The 18180-nt window shown below is 36.6% G+C and overlaps 1 protein-coding gene across 2 annotated transcripts in view; it reads right to left on the bottom strand.

Moving 5' to 3' along the window:
* Nucleotides 1-18180, bottom strand: part of LOC129448864 (mannosyl-oligosaccharide 1,2-alpha-mannosidase IA) — a 235895-nt gene that overhangs the window by 51389 nt on the left and 166326 nt on the right. For both annotated transcript variants that reach the window (XM_073872613.1, XM_073872614.1), the window contains exon 4: nt 9080-9160. In XM_073872613.1, coding sequence (XP_073728714.1) covers nt 9080-9160 — 81 coding nt within the window. The remainder of the gene's footprint in view (nt 1-9079; nt 9161-18180) is intronic.

Raw genomic sequence — 18180 nt, 5'->3', positions numbered from 1 at the left:
TCCAAAGTGACTTTGAAGCTGTACATGTAATTTTTTTATGTATGCTCCCTGAGATTCAAACCCATGACCTTTGTACATGAATTTATTACAGTGTTTCTGTAGGTCAATTGGTAAGGCATCACAAAGGTCATGTGTTCGATAAAAATGTATAGCTTGAATGCACTGTAATACATAATGGATAAAAGCATTTGGCATATGCAAAAATGCATAAAATGTAAACACACAGAACTAGTAGAAGAAGAATACAGATCTGAATCAAAAACATGTAAGAACCTTAAAACGTTTTAAACAATCTGTTTGGGTTTAAAGACATTTCTTTACAATCGATTGGTGGTCGCATTTTCTATCATTTTCCACCACCAAGGCAAAACATCAGAAATTATTTTTCTTGTTCAGAACCTAACAAACTGTTCACTGACTCCATGATTTTAACACAAAGAGATTAAATTGAGTAAAGCCCGTAGCACACATGCACAGCACAGCCGGACTCTTCTGTGATTACTGTCATCTACATCAATCTTTTTAAGAATAACAATTTTGACTTTTCAGAGAATGGGAAATTGGTAAAAGTGGAATGTTATAATGTTTTATATTTAAGCTTAATATGAAAAGACAACCACATGCAAGACATTTATAAACTGTCAAAAAATGGTCCCTTTCAAAACCCTTTCAAAAATTACACCTTCGAACTTAAAATGATAATATTAGTAACTCCGTAGGGATGGGACGGTATGAAAATTTCATATCATGATTATAGTGACCAAATTTATCACGGTTATCACTATTATCATGATTTTGTTAAAATGAGATGGATGTTCAAAAAGAACTGATACACACAATGAAAACATTTGAACAAGTATTATTTTTAAAAATCACACTTTAGTATTTTATTTCCCTGAAATTATTCCTGTGGTAAAAAATAAATAAATCTATGTAATAAGTTTAATACAATACATTATCCCTTAAATGTCACCCTTAATTGAACATGTTCGTTCGTTCGTTCGTCATGGCTCAAAGACACTTTAAAAAAAACTTTCAAAGCCGCTGTAAAACTTTTCTCCGTGGAAGCTTTGTGTTAATTACAAGTGAGATCATTAAATATCTAATTTCTAATCAATATTTTTTGTCCAATTATTTGCCCAAGTTAGTTTTGGTATTGAGGTAAAAGTTTAATTACCTTGCATTCGCTATATAACAGTGTCACGAAGATGACTTAGTAGATTTGACGTATTTCCCCCTTCTTGCCACGACATTCCTCTTGCACATCCTCGATTAAATTGCCGCCAGGGCTCTTGTGATAGCCAAAATACAACCACACCTCAGATTTTGTCCTTTTGGATGGCTGAAAAATCTCCCAAACTCTGTCACTGACTTCCGATATGTCGTCTTGTGAAAAAAACTATGTTGCATGTGCACGCCTGCATCAAACTGATTCTGGCTGGACAGGATTTACAGCAAGTTTTCAAAATCACAGTAATCAAACACAGTTGTAATAATAATTATATTTTAAACGGTAATACTAACATTTTATCATGATTAATCGTGAAACCGGTAATCGTCCTATCCCTATACCTCAGAGATACATATTGGTACCAAAGAGAGCATACGGTATGAGTACCTAAAAAGGGTAAATATTTGTACCAAATGTATACATATCAGTACCTAAAATGGTACATATTGGGTCTTTATAAAGGGTACTACCCCAGTGAGAGCTAGGGGCCATTTTCTGACCAACAGTAGCTACGTTTACATAGAAATCGTAATGAAATCATTCTGATTGATAATTCCTATCAAAGCTGTTACATGAACACTTAATAATGTGATAATGAGCACTTAATAATAACTCCAGCGGCGCTGTGCCGTGTGAAGTCAAACACATGCGTTTGTGAATCCGAGCATAAATCTGGGACTGTCCGGACACCACTGTCTCATATCACTTCACAGAGGGTTGGAAGGAGATTAGGAAAATGTAAGGATTCATCAATGGTGTGAGTTCGCAGATGGACTGTCAGTAATTCCTCGGACACACTGGATGATTTTGACATCTTAAATGATTTTAAATCCATGGGAGACCACAGATGTAAGGACAGTTTGAAGTGATTTTTACAACATACTGTAATCCTCAAAACGCACACACTGGATAATTTAAAGGAATAGTCTACTTATTTTCAATATTAAAATATGTTATTACCTTAACTAAGAATTGTTGATACATCCCTCTATCATCTGTGTGCGTGCACGTAAGTGCTGGAGCGCGCTGCGACGCTTCGATAGCATTTAGCTTAGACCCATTCTTTCAATGCCACCAATCAGAGACAAAGCCAGAAGTGACCAAACACATCAACGTTTTTCCTATTTAAGACGAGTAGTTATACAAGCAAGTTTGGTGGTATAAAATAAAACGTAGCACTTTTCTAAGCGGATTTAAAAGAGTAACTATATTTTATGGCGTAATAGCACTTTTGGGAGTACTTCGACTCGGCGCAGTAACACCCTCCCTCTCCCATTATGAGAGTGAGAAGGGGAGCGGACTTTTCAGGTGAGTCGAAGTACTCCCAAAAGTGCTATTACGCCATAAAATATAGTTCCTCTTTTAAATCTGCTTAGAAAAGCGCTACGTTTTATTTTGTACCACCAAACTTGCTCGTATAACTACTAGTCTTAAATAGGAAAAATGTTGATGTGTTTGGTCACTTCTAACTTTATCTCTAAATGGTACCATTGAATGAATGGGGCTAAGCTAAATGCTATCGAAGCGTCGCAGCGCGCTCCAGCGCTTACGTGCACGCACACAGATGATAGAGGGATGTATCAACAATTCTTAGTTAAGGTAATAACATATTTTAATATTGAAAATGAGTAGACTATTCCTTTAACCAGACTGCGAGATTACACATCATGACTGTAGTTACGATTTCAAAGTGATGCGAGATCTCACAGAAACACGATATCAACCATATGACTTGAGAAAAACAAATGTTGTGGTAGTGCTTGCAAGAGTTGTACAAGTTCTTTCTCAATACTCCTCTTTCGTGTCATGTTTGTGGGTGTCTTATTTTAGCTATAAAAGCACGCAACATCCAGTTAAAACCGGAGGTTTATTTGAACAACAAATAAAATCGTCTGTGGTAAAACACTAATTGGGTCACGCCCCCTTTTTGATCTCCAAGGGTGCAAATCGAGCTTATCATCTTTACATGTGTAGCCAGCCTTAGTCTGACTCATGAGATAAATGTCTTTGAACCAGGCTTCATTTAGAAATTTCATCCTTCACCTATAATTTGCATTTTTTCTTAAAACATCTGTGACATCCTTGTAAAGATGTGTTTTGTAAATGAATTCTGATGCTCATATTGTAAACAGCAGGAGATCCTCGACTACACGGGACGGGGCTATAAATACAGGTCGACAGAAAGTAATCCCCACAGGGAGTTACTACATCTCAAGCTTCAGTACATATAAGAGCAGAACTTACAGAAAGATCCTGCTAAATTAAACAATTGATGTAAACCAGCGTGGGCACCTACAGTACAGTACGTGTGAATTTAATGACCCCATCAATAATACAACACGTGACTCGTGCCGCAGGAGAAACTCTACGTCTGATGTTTATTCAGGTCATCCGTGCGTTCCTGAAAGGTTTGATATGATCTCTGTAGCGGCACTAATAAAACATTTATACAATGTCCTGCAGGCACGCTGGAATCACAGAGAAGAGTCGCTAGCTTTTGTGGAAAGTCAAAGGCAGGCAGTTCTTCTGAGAAACACACCTATAGGCTTTCATATAATGGCTTTAAGTGCAGAATACTTTAAGGGGTTTTAGGTGCACAGTGGACAACTGAATGAAGAAAATAAGAAACTGTGCTCTTCTTGAGCTATCGACTTAAACCCAAAGGTTATGAAGAGGTGTATATTTGGGTTTATTCTGCAGCTCTCTGGACACCTCTGAACCTTCATAGGTTTACAAAATACACTGAGAAAAACACATGGGCGCTGAGATAAAAGTGCACACACACACACACACACACACACACACACACACACACACACACACACACACACCATCAGTTACAGTGCACAAAGGCAAAAATTTGTGCAATAGACAATAACATCTGCTCTACACTTAACTATTCATCATATACATGCACCAAATATTTAAAGTTCATATTTCTACTATAACTCAAGTTATATTAATAATTGAAATGGCCAGAGCAATATAAGGACAACACTCATTACTGTATTGTGTATTGAATCACTCATTACATTCTTTTGGGAAAATCTGCGAAATGACTTTAAGGGGCGGTTTCCCGGACAGGGATTAGACTAGTCCTAGACTAAAACATTTTTAAGAGCTCTCCAAACTGAAAACAACTTGCACTGACATATCTTAAAATACATCAGGGCCCTTTGTTTTGCCTCAAAATGCATACAGGTAATGTTTTTAGTAAGGCATATTTGTTAAAACTAGTTATATTTCCTAATTTAACTAAGGCCTAGTCCTGGATTAGGCTAATCCCTGTCCGGGAAACCGCCCATAAATGTTTTATAAAGATATTAGAGAATTTAAAGGGGTGGTTCAATGGTATTACATGCATTCTGACTTATTAACAGTTATAGAGTTGTTTCCTCATGCTAAACGCAGGCAAAGTGTCAAAAAATCAGTTGGACGTGTTACAGAGTATTTCTATGCACTTCGCCAGGGTTCGTACAAGTTTCGGAAACATTTTTTTTCGATTACGGGTCCATCTGACGTTTCAGGGGTTTCTATACGTATCACTTCTTTAAATGGGCCCTTCCCCCGGAAAACCCCACCCACCTTTCAATCGGCGGGAGACTTTGTTTAATATCAAAACTCAACAATGGCATGAATGAAGAAGAAGTGTGTTTTGTAGAGAAGAAAGAAGAAAGCCAGCCTTATGAAAACAATGGATATAGTTTATTATCCGGGGTAGCAGCGTTGTTTTGCGTGTGTGTTTGATGCGCTGGATTTCATTGAAAAGTCCCAACCGGGTCACGAGTTGCATGCGGTAAGTAACACTTTTGTGTTATGTTGGACATAGGCGCGTGTGTATTATATAAATGACACGAACATGTAGTGAATCATAAGTTAAACAGTGTTGTATTTGTGCATGACTCGCTCCTCCCGCGGTAGTAACTCCTCCATTTTTCCGTATGCTATCGGTTATCGGATTTTTTGTATGTTACGTACGTTATCGGAAAGAATGGATATAAGCATTATTTTCTTATAATTGCATTACTTAGTTACTTTTTATGGAAAGTAATCCTTACGTTACTTTTGCGTTACTTTTTCTTGGCTGAGGCTTGATCTCTTTCAGGCCTTGCAGGTGTTTTTATAACTGAAAAGTTCTGCATTCAAAAATTGCATATTTCAACACAAAAATGTCGAGCTCTGGTTTTTCTGACTCAAACCTTTCCCACACAGGCGTGTACGCATAGAGTGCATAATGTGACTACGTTTAGTTTAATTCAGTACATCATTTTTTTTTTAAATCGAATTAATTAAACTAAAAAAGTAACTTTTTTATTAATGTGTACATTTAAAAAGTAATGCGTTACTTTACTCGTTACTTCAGAAAAGTAATATTATTACGTAATGCACGTTATTTGCATTGTGTTACCCCCAACAACCATCCTGTTCGCACAGTGTGGCAAGCAACAATCCTAAAGGACTATTTAAAAATTGCACAATGTATACCGGGCTTAACTCACAAATCAGAGATAAAGACAAAAATGGTGGGGGTGTGGGGAAAAAGTGGGCTGGGACGTGTTCACCGGTCACCTGCGGTTGCTACGCACATGGTTTTTAAAGCTTAATATAGTTTTGCCTTGAGTTTTGGTGTAAGCTCGCAAACGCCCCGAAGAACACCCGAACGCCCTTTTCTGAAAATGTTTGCTTCCAGCGCCCCCAATGCCATCTGAACGCCCCCATTTAGAAACGCTAATCTAAGCAAACGATCACACCTCTTTTAATGTGCTTGGTGTTTCCATGGTAACAGTGACTTCTCTCATCACAGGATTATGGGTTGTACAGTTTTTACTGGGAAGTTGTCATGCAAATGTCATTTTTTTTAGACAGATGAAATCGCACTGACACATGGCATCTAAAGAAGAACATTGCTTATGAACCTCAAAGCTCATGGTTGGTCAATCTTCAATGTGATTTTCATTCCAGAGCCCTGCTGGTCTGCTCTATACTAAAAAAACTCAAGCTGTGATGTCAAGATCTGTTAGTTTTACTTTCAAGCGAAGCTCCAGTTTTACATTTAGTCTCAGATTCAGACTCAAACGCAATTTAGAGTTTCGGACTCAAGGATATTTATATAGTGACAGCTGTGTCGTCTTGGTCGTATGCCTTAAGAGAGAAATCAATTCAATTGACTGTAAACACAAAAGCAATTTTTTTACATTTAACAAAATTAATCTTCGTTTACTGTCAATAAACCGCCAACAAATTCCTTGTATTCTCACGTTCAGGGATACCTGGCCAACAAAGCTCTCTATTTCTATAAGATAAATCTACATCCAAAATACACATAAATAGCACACACATACACAGATGATCCATAACATTATGACCACGTGCCTAATATTGTGTAGGTCCCCCTTTTGCCACGAAAACAGCCCTGACCCGTCGAGGCATGGACTCCACAAGACAATCAAAACCAGCATTCACTTTTTCAGCAATTTCAGCTACAGTAGCTAATCTGTTGAATCGGACCACACGGCCAGCCGTCGCTTCCCACGTGCATCAATGAGCCTTGGCCGCCCATGACCGCTTTTTCTTTCTTGGACAACTTTTGATTTGTACTGACCACTGCAGACAGGGAACACCCACCAAGAGCTGCGGTTTTGGAGATGCTCTGACCCAGTCGTCTAGCCACCACAATTTGGTCCTTGTCAAAGTCGCTCAGATTCTTATGCTTGCCAATTTTTCCTGCTTCTAACACATCAACTACACTTGTCCTCAAAGTTGATGTATTACACGCAAGAAAAATGGGGAAGCGTAAGGATCTGAAAAACTTTGACATGGACCAAATTAGGGTTGCCAACTTTCTCACTCTGAAATACGGGACAGCGGATATGGTTTTGTGTATACAGTGTATTTAAGCCATTTGTCAAAATGATAGCTAATCTCCCAATTAAATATTCATTTATAACTCTTATCCCTTGGCAATATACGGTAGGTTTATTAATAGTTTGTTAATTTACAGCAGGTACTTTTAACACAGTCCTTTAATTGAACCATTATCTTTCATATCCGTCTAAAACAAAACACTTGTGTCTCTTGCAAGTGTTGCCCTTCATGTTAATCTTACGTGTAAAACTAAAACATATATTCTGTAATGCTGCGTTCACACCAGCCACGGTAGAGGTGTCAAGCGTGAGTGAATTCAATGTTAAAGTGAATGTGAAGACGCGTGTCAGGATCCGTCTGAAATCATGTGTTTTGTTAAATCTAGTCTTTGTGTTCGGGGTCCTGGCAGTACCATGTTTTATGTGGGAAATGTGTGGTTTTAGTATTGAATTATTCTGACCACGCATTTCCCGGGTCTCGTCACTTTTTCCCCGATCCCTTACTTGTGTATGTAATTTACTTTGTCCCTATTTATTGTCCTTGTGTTTGATGTTCAGTGCGCGTTCGTCTTGTTACCATCCCTGTCGTGTTCCAGAGTCTTGCATTTGTGAGTATTGAGTATATTTAGTCTAGTTTGTCATTTCTAGTTTAATGTTGGTTCATGTTTAGTTTTATGTTAGTTTAGTGTAGTGTGATCCTGTCTTGTTTTACCCCCTGGTGGGTCTTTGTTTTCCCCTGTTTTTGTGCAATAAATCCTTATTTAGTTACGTCTGCATTTGGGTTCTTTTCTTGTCATAAATCCTCACAACGCGTTGACGCGTGTCTGGAGTACTCCAGGCACAAATGAGGCGTTTAGCGGCAACGCTCAATTTGCGCAAACTAGACACGCGAATGGCACAAAAAGAGCGCTGCCGGGAACGCACGAGTTGAAAAATTTTAACTTTGGCAAAAAAACGCACCGCACTAACCAATCAGGAGCTTGCTCTAGTAGTGACGTGATCACAGGAAGTGAGCGGAGTCGCAGAAGCCCCTCCCATGACGCGAATTTCCACGTGAATGTCTTGATGACTAGAATTTCACATGCGGCTTTCATGCGTGAATGAAGCGAGTAAACTCAAAATGTTCAAGCGGCAAACTAGACGCAGTAGACGCGAATTTGACCCCTTAAACGCGGCTGCCTCTCGGTTCTTGTGGTGCCACATGAAGTCAAACAAAGCCTGTTGTATCAGTCACTGGTTAGATAAGCATAGCAGTCCAAAAAACGGGACTTGGGAGGTCCCGTACGGGACCTATGATTTAGGCGAGATGTCCCGGCTAATATGGGAAAGTTGGCAACCCTAATTAAATCCCATTATAGCCGTGATCTACAGTAAGAGATAACAGCAAAATAAACAACATCACAAGGACAAAAACAGTTTGCCAAGATATTACTTCTGCCCAGATACTCAACATGTCACATTCTGCTTGTGCAAAAGTCTTCATATGAATGTTCATTGTCCAGAGGTCACAGTATTTACAGCATTTAAGACTACATTTTTATCAATATTCAATATATTTAGGCAATATTTTTACTATATACCCCCATCTCAATCATAAATCGGGCAAAAATATGTACTGCAATCAAAGTAAATCCACTTTACAGATGTACTGTATGTGTGTAATGTATGTGTGTAATATGTGTACTTGAATCTGACAGAGATGTAAAGATGAAGATGAATCTATAAATCAGTCTTTCTTCAAACTAATTCAGACTCAAATCAATGTCCATTAGGCTGAACAACATGTCTGTTTTTATGGATCGCCTTTACTTCAATTCTCCACTTAAATTCGATCCTTTTTGTCTGAAATTTATTTTTCATCCTCGCTGTGGTCACATTTCCTCTTAGTTAAATATAATGGCACTGTTTCTATAATAAAATCAAATGAATCTAGATGGAGGGATTCTGAGAAGCAGTCAGAAGAAGAGATGACACTGAATTTTACCTCAGCTCCGGTCAGGTAGAAGGCAGACAGAAGACCGCCAACGTAACGAATGTTCACCTCAAACACAGACGCCTCTCCGTTCTGCACAAAACATAAACAACAGCGTTAGAAAAATTCATCTTAGTTGCCATAGTGACCCATAAATGACATCACTAATGAGAAAAACATGTTGTTCAAGACCGTATGGTGATGTGTGACGTACACTTCTGTACAAGACCTTTGCTGGTTTACATTAGAGAGAATGAAACAAAAATAGGTGACCCTGGACCACAAAAACAGTCATAAGGGTCAATATTTTAAAATGAGAGATTTATACATCATCTAAATAAATAAGCTTTACAGTATGATTGGTTAGGATAGTACAATATTGGTCGAGATATAACTATTTAAAAATCTAGAATCTGAGGGTGCAAAAAATCGAAATACTGAGAAAATTACATTTTAAGTTGTCTAAATGAAGTCCTTAGCAACTCACATTACTAATGATAAATACAATATTGATATATTTACAGTAGGAAATTTACTAAATATCTTCATTCAACATGATCTTTACTTAATATCCTAATGATTTTGCATAAAAATTGTTGGCTATTCTATGAATATACCTGCATGACTTATGACTCGTTTGGTGGTCCAGGGTCACATATGTATGTAAATATGTCTGAATGATTAGATTTTTGTTTCTCAAAAAGTTTAAAGTATGACCCATCCAATGTTTTTGATCTTTTGAGAAAAGAGTTCATTGTACATATAGAGCTGTCACAATTATGAAATTAGGCTGACGGTTAATTGTCTAATGAAATGTGGCGATTATGGCGAATAATTGCCTATTTTATTGCTTTGACATTTAATTCTCATACATTTTTTCTTGGTTTATGAAATAATTTTCATATATTGTTGTGATTATTTAAATTAAATATTTTGCAGGGTTTAATACACATATTTAAAAGTAATCTGATACGGTCTCATTTATACAGGCACAGCAGCTCCCTCTTGTGTTTTTTAGAGAGATGTGCTATCATTGCGGTGATCTGAAATTATCGCGATGAGGTCAAACAATTGCGAATGAGATGATTATTTAATCATTGTGACAGCCCTATGTACATAGTAAAAGATAGTAAACAATTCCCCAATTCTCCGACTCCTCTGAAAAAAGCGTTTGCTAAACGTAATACAATTAAAACGTATAGAACCTTTCAAAGCTATATATTCTAAGAGAAAGAGGTAAAAAAAGGGCATCAAAAGCTAAATAAATGATATATTTGGTGCAACACAACTTCAGTAATATTGCAAGTGAACCAGCTGGATATTTAAAAAAATCATATGACCTCTTCAAAGTACCTTCTACATCCGAAAAAAAGGATTTCTTCTATCCAAACCACCATGACCTCAGGCTATAACATTCAGTGACTATAAAATATCTCTCGTATTCAGCATGACGGCGCTTTCCTACGGCGGGAGACAGCAAAGATCTCAGTGGTTTGGGCCAGGAGGACACACTGTTATTAAACACTTTCAGATAATGTCTCCCAGCACTGACAGTTAAAAAAGACTCTTGAACATGTGAAGAATAACATTTACAGCCTGAACTTTTCTCAGACTACCACCAATACATGATGGTTCAATAACACCATGGTAATGAAATGATACTTCAAGTTTAGGTAGCTTGATATGACTTATGAAATAATTCACATAAAAATAAACAATCCCATATAATTTAAATGCACAAAGCTATGTCTTCATTTCAGTCATTTCTATACATGCATCAATATATCGGCCTATAATCGGTGTCGGCAAACAAAAGCATTTTTCCCCACTATCATTCATTGGTCGATTGTTTAAAACAGCTGATGATCAGGGGAGATTAATCAGAAAAATGCATTAAACTGTACGCTATGCACTTTTAGGATTTCACAACATAATAAAAAAGCAAAACTATCGGTACATGTAGATGTCATTCTACTATCAATTATTGAATATTGTAATTGGTCCATCTCTAGTAATATATTAACATTAAAAAGTAACATTGTATAATGCAAAAGTAAACATTAAATATTCTTGAGAGGCTCTGCAATGTGTCACTATTATTGCGATCACTTGAGTCCACCAACGGCTGAAGTGACAAGGGTCCTTATTGACTTCTAGATACTTGCAGGAAGAAAGCAGAATCTCTAGAGAAGATGATACGAGAATAAGATGAGAGAACTGTAGAGGGTAATCAAATCCTCCATCCATTCATTGATGTGTTGATCAACAGGACACTCAGTAACACTTACACGCATATCTAAAGAGAACTGGAGCTTAATGTGTGCCTGGAGCATTGAATAAAGACAGCAGACATCATCAGGATGGGTTAGACTAAAGCAAATAAGCCCCAAGTAAGCTGTGGTTTGAACAGCTGAGGGGTGTTGTTAGGCACAGGGCTTATTGCTTTTTTAAAACAAGTCTTTTATGAACCTGGCAATGTTTAATGAAATAGACACACAGTAACAAAAAAAGATGATAAAAATAATACTCTTCCACAAAGCAACGTAGTTCTTCAGAGGTGAAACGGTTGCATAGCAACAGAGAGACGCAGTGGCACAGTAATACTGATGTAATGCAGTCAAAGGTGTGTTTATAGACTCAGCTAAAGAGATGCTCTTCCAAATTTACTGCTGACTTTGAACAAATGACTGCATTGGCATGTGTTCCTGTAGCTTAGTTGGTAGAGCATTGCATTGCATTAGCAGTGCAAAAGGTCATGGGTTCGATATGTATAAGTGTAAATCAATGCAACCATTTTTTATGAATTGTTACTTGGATGTATATTTAGGTATTATGCATGTTTAGTCTGTTATTGGACAATTGGGCTATTACACCGGATTCCAAATGATTATGCACATGCCATTTTTGTTTCTTTTTCAAATACAGTCAGTACGTTTACAAATTTTACCCTCAAAAGTTATGACAGTGTGGATTAGGCATGGGCCGGTTACCAGTTTCAAGGTATACCGAGGTTTTAAAGAGTCAAGGTTTCAAAACCACTCAAATTTTCTGTGATACCGTTTTCAAGGTATGAACTGTGTTTACACAAAATTAATTAAATCATGTAATTTAATTCATGTTTACAATTCAATTACATATTTTTGAAAGAATATTATCATCTAAAGGCTTTATTTTTACTTGGCATAAACGTTGTATGTTGCTTAAAAATAAAATGTATTGTGTACAGTTGAAAAGTTGAGGTTTTTATACGCAGACATTTGAAAATAACACATTTTAGTCTTACAATGGCAATACCGCAACACCGTGGTATTTTTGCTTACAGTTATTATACCGCCAGAATATCATACCGGCCCATGCCTAGTGTGGATATTATTGTATTTAAAAGAAATAAAAATGATACTTTAATACTTTGAAAAATATGATGTTGCAAATTATTATGCAAAATGAATTTTAACCAAATTTATTAATTTATGAACCAAACCAAATTAATGACATAATGGATGTAAGTGATCCAGTGGCGGACGGTGACTTCTTTTTTTGAGGGCGCTCGATGCAAAGTTTGTCACAACATGTATTTAGCCTGCCATGTGTGTGGTTCGTTTTTTCAAAATAAAGCAATAAGCCCCAAGAAGCAGTGGGTTACTGTCAAGAATTGGACAAGAAGAGAACCCAAATGCAGACGCGACAGGGACAAAATAATTTATTAAACAAAACTGAAAACAAAACCCACGAGGGGGAAAACAAAACAGGGCAAATGCTAAACTACACAAAACTACACTTAACATAACATATTAACAAAACACTAAACTTAAACTAGCACACACTACCCTTAACTTGAACAAGAACAGGAACAGGAACACACTGGAAACAATGACTAGCAAGACCAACGTAGTAATACAGACAAACCCGTACTGGACAACAAACACAAGGACTCTTAAATAGGGAGAAAGTAAATTACAAACACCTGGAAATAATCACAAGTAAGGGATCGGGGAAAAAGTGACGAGACCCGGAAAATGCGTGGTCAGAATAAACCAATACTAAAACCACACATCTCCCACATAAAACATATGTACTGTCAGAACCCTGCCATGCTAAACTAGATCTAAATACAAACAAGGATATGGCAGGATTCTGACAGGTTACCAGTGCATTTTATAACAGCTAAGGGGCGTTGTTAGGCACGAAGTGAAGCGGAGTTATACAATGCACTGTAACACCACTGCTTTGCGGAGCTTATTGCTTTTATAAAACGGTTACTTCATATACATAGCAGGATTTTATAAAATAAAACACAAATAAGTTGTAATTACATTAGTACAAATATTTCTTTTCCGCCAAACAAAGTAGTTCCTCAGAATCAAGTGTGACTGCAACAGAGCGCAGATCCCAACCAACACAGACGTAGCAAAGACACAATGAAAATATGATTATGACTGTTTATCTATACATTAACATTTATATTGTATAACTGTTGAAGTGACGATCAAATATGCGTGGAAGCATGCTTAACTTTAACTCTTTCCCAGTTAGCGGTTTTTTTTTTTTAAGTTACTGCCACCCAATTTTAGTTTAATGGCTTACAGAAAAATGATCTTCTTTAAATAAATATCAAATATATAAAATGAAAGAACAGACCCTCCACTTTCAAAAAAAAAAGTTTTATCTTACCTTCATTTATTCTCTTATTACCTCTCAATTTTTCAGATAATTCAATTTTTGTGAAGAACTTTTGTAAGAGATCAGATTCAGAGCCATGAACAGTACTACACTGTGTTTTAAGTGTTGAGTGAATGCGTCAGTGTTTAAGTTGGGTAAGATCGCCATCTAGTGGATAATAGCAGATCTATGAATTTAAGAACAATTTCTCTTTATTGACGAGATGACTCAACAATATTTATTGACATTTATCTGGATATCGCCATTAATTGTGCAATTGTAGAAAAATTAAAAATATGATTAAAGACTGTGGTGTTTGTTTTCACAAATCAGTACGCAGCAACAGTGGCGCAGTGATACTTATGTAATGCGGTCTGAACCGTAGGGTTACCGGGGTATTTTATCATGGCTTAGAACGCGTTTCAACCAATCAGAATGAAAAACCAGAAAGGGCCGTTTTATAATATGTGTTTTGCGCTTTGAGAGATTGTGTGTCCATCACGTGTCTAAAGGGTTTAAGATAAAAGAGACGCTCGCATTTGCCAGATACTCACATAATCTCATGTGTAATCAGAGTTTAATGTTAAGTTAGTGTCTAAACAAAAAATGGCATGTGCATAATAATTTGGAATGCAGTGTAGTTGACTAATCTGGCCTGAGGTGAGTGTTCATGCTGTGAACTTGTTGTTTGCCTGACAAAGACCTTTTTGGTTGAAATTTGTGTTCATTTACATTTATTTTACGTTTTAATTTTTGAGGGCATTTTTCCTTTGATAAGTGACACATTAATCCAATTAGTTTCCCATCTATTCTGTTGTCCATTATAGATGATGATGTCTTGTGTTAGTAGTCGATGTCTGGTATGTGCTGTGGTCATGGGTAATGGCATTAAACAAACATTTTAATTTCACAATCTTCTGAATGCATGACAGCCTGTGTAGAGGAAAGGTGTATGGAGAGATGCCACAGGGATGCTATTGTCAGGAGCACAAAAATGAAAGACAGCGAGATAATGAAACTGACCTCTATTAAAACCTTTCCAGTAAGCTGAAGAGGTCTCTGACACTCTCCAAAAATCTAATTAGGCCAAAATGTTTATCTATGATTTACTGAATGACCTCAGTTGTGCTCTTTAATTAATGCTTCACATTCATTTTTTAAAGAGATGCTGCCATATTTCTAAGTAAATGAAAACTGATAAATTGTCTATGTTAATTTGATCCCAAACTGACTGGCAATCGTATATCTGTAGCCTTTGACTTTGGCATGCATAAAAATTGTGTATATAATCCTGCAAAAAAAAAGTGCCATGACATATTCCTGCTTTCAGCTTTAAACCTGCATTGTAAGCGGGTTCTGCCATAGGGATAATATTTCATATGAATCCACATCGACAATAAATGTTAAATCTTTTTTTCTTTATAGGTTTAAAGGCAACCAGACACGTGTGGTCTTAAACTACTCTTTATTGACAAACACTTGCCAAAAAGGAACCTATTTCAAATAAAAATAGCTAAAATATTCAGAAGATTTAAAAAAATAAATACATTTTCAACATCAAAATATTCAAGAGTCAAATACATTGCTAATGATCCATCCATGCAGAACAATGCATGATTTCTTTAATACTTTATGGGGAGGTTTCCCGGACAGGGTTTCGGTTAAGCCAGGACTAGGCCTTAGTTATATGAGGACATTTAAGTAGTCTTTACAAAGATAATTTCTTGTTTCTGACATATTTTTTTTGACAAAACAATGGCACTGATATATCTTAAGATATGTCAGTGCAAGATGTTTTTAAATTAAGGCAGCTTAAACATGCATTTTAGTCTGGAACTAGGTTAAACTCTGTCCGGGAAACTGCCCCCAAGTATATAAAGTTAGTTAAATAAGTATTCAAGTACACAGAATAAAAAAAAAAACTACTGGCTGTTTGTTTTGCACAAACCAAAATAAATGTTTAATACAAATTTTTTAATAAAATTTATTTTTTATGAGACTGCTCTTCAGTTTTATATATATGCTATATTTAACTCTTTCCCCACCAGCGTTTTAAAAAAAAAAGTTGCCAGCCAGCGCCAGCTTTTTTTTTATCTTCACAAAAGTTTAATGCCTTCCAGAAAATGTTCTTCTTTAAATATTTAACCATACAATATATCAAAAGAAAGAACAGACACTCTGCTTTTAAATAAATAATAAATAAAAAACGTTTCATCCCATCTTCATTTGTCCTCTTTTTATTACCTTGCTCAATTTTTTTTTTTTTTAGAAAATTGCATTTTTGTAAAGGCACTTTTGATAGAGATCAAATTCAGAGCGATTCTTAAAACATACACAGTGTTTAAACTGTTTGCCTAAGGGGTTGCTTTCAGGTTTTATAAGTTGGATAAGAGCGCCACCTAGTGGATAATAGCAGAAATGCAGATTGCTGTAAAAACTTGTCATTGGCAGGGAAGGGTTTACTCCTAATTGACGAGTTAATCTTTAATGACAGGGAAAGGGTTAAATATTTTGTTCTAATGTCACACAAATATCTCCTGTGAAAAATAAGCATGGCTTTACTAGTAAAACTGTAGTAACAGATTTCCATTGTATTACCATATTTGGATATTTAATGGAAAATCATGATTAAACGTGTGATTACTGTGGTACTATAGTAAAACCATGGTCAATTTCGTAAGGGATGAGTGTTGTTCCAGCAAAACCAATTGTATTGAAAATAAATGCCTCATTGATGGAAGCTGGGTCTGCAACACATACTGTATTTGCAGCATTACTTGCAGTGCCCATATTGAACACTACAGAATAAAAAATAAAGTAATGAAGAAAACTGCATCGCAATAATTACTGTCAACGTTTATCGGCCAGCTCAAGCCTGCCGTAGGTCAAACAAGGACATCTTGTTTTCTGTGAAACTGTTCAGGCTGTTGTTGACAAATGTTGATGAATGTGTCGGGTCATCACACAGCGTGTGGCACTAACAGTCAAACTCTCAGACTAACACGAACAAACACACGTGCAAATGAGTAATGCAGATTCACACAACAGGACTGTGATGAAGAAGACAGTAACTGGCCCTCGTTGATCATGAAGAGAGAGATAACGCAGCGGCTCTCAGGTCCATCTCTCACCGAAAGACTTGATAGCACTAATTGCTTGTTCATTTATACAGTGATTATATCGCTGGAGGTCACCGAACGGCTCTATTGTTGCACACCGTGACTGTTCCTAATACACCATGGCCTAATGTTATTGACTCTCTGTGTGTAACCGAAAGGTTTAAATATTTAATTTTAAATATGAAGTATTGCCGATTAGGAAAATGACATTCTGTTTTGACAGGGAATCTGTTTTCTTACCGCAAACATTTAACAGTTCAGATGGGAAAGCGCATGATAAATCACATCATAAACAAGATGCACGATTATCTACGCGTGAAACAAACTTAGAACCGTTCCTGACACAGTTGTTCTACAAATTTTACTTTATTATATCCTTACATGTGGGCAGAGAAATCAATCACAGTTGCATTATTGCATCCTTTATATCTCCAAAGAGTCATTCGTTTTATCAGACCTCATCTTTCCGAAAAGAGGCAAGCTCTTGGAGACATGCCGTTGTTTGGTTACATTTTCTTCCTAACCAAAAAAAAAAAAACACTTTTTTAGTGACACTGTTAATTTGTGATCTAAAATTAAAACAACAAATCTTTCAAGGAAGTCCTGTGCTCTTGCTGTCACTTCCGGGAGAAGTGTGCCCATACAAGGAATTCCGCCCCTTTATGATGTCATACGGGGCCATACTTGAAAATAACTTTAAAACATTTCAGTATCCAAATAGTCTTTTTAATGCATAATGCATAGTTGTTTATTTTATAATTTTTGTGTTACTGTGTAAAAAATTTAAGTGTAGTCAGAGGCAATGCCATCACTTTAAAATATACAGAAAAATCATAATTTCCTGAGAAATAAAAGCACAAAAGCTGAGCATTGAAACAGCACTGACGCAGCTCATACCCAGAGCTCCTCCACTTCATGCTAAATTAAAAGGCAACGCTCATAATGAAGACAAACCCACCAGAGTAATTAAAGCAAATTACAGACAACAATCTCTCAGTCTCTTTAGTCCTGTCAATACAACCGTGAGCAGATGAGACATCAATACTGCAGGTGAGTATAGGATTTCAAACGCATGCACTGAAAATATGTGGATGAAATTTGGCCAAAAATCAACATTGACCCATGTTCAAAAACACGCACCAAGAGAAACGCATGCAGCTGCCTCTTCAATGTGAGCAGATCAGATCCAGACATGCTTTAATTTAGCTTGTATAACAAAATAGATGTTTCCGACTTTTTATTTGCGAATCGATTTTTCCCTTCACTTGCGGTCAGCCAAGAGGATAGAGTCCTCAGCCTGAGGATTTTTAAATATTTCTCTCTTTTACTCTCGGG

The sequence above is a fragment of the Misgurnus anguillicaudatus genome, chromosome 10 (assembly GCF_027580225.2).
Source record: "Misgurnus anguillicaudatus chromosome 10, ASM2758022v2, whole genome shotgun sequence".
Taxonomy (NCBI): Eukaryota; Metazoa; Chordata; class Actinopteri; order Cypriniformes; family Cobitidae; genus Misgurnus; species Misgurnus anguillicaudatus.
This window is presented reverse-complemented; position numbering and strand designations above follow the sequence as displayed.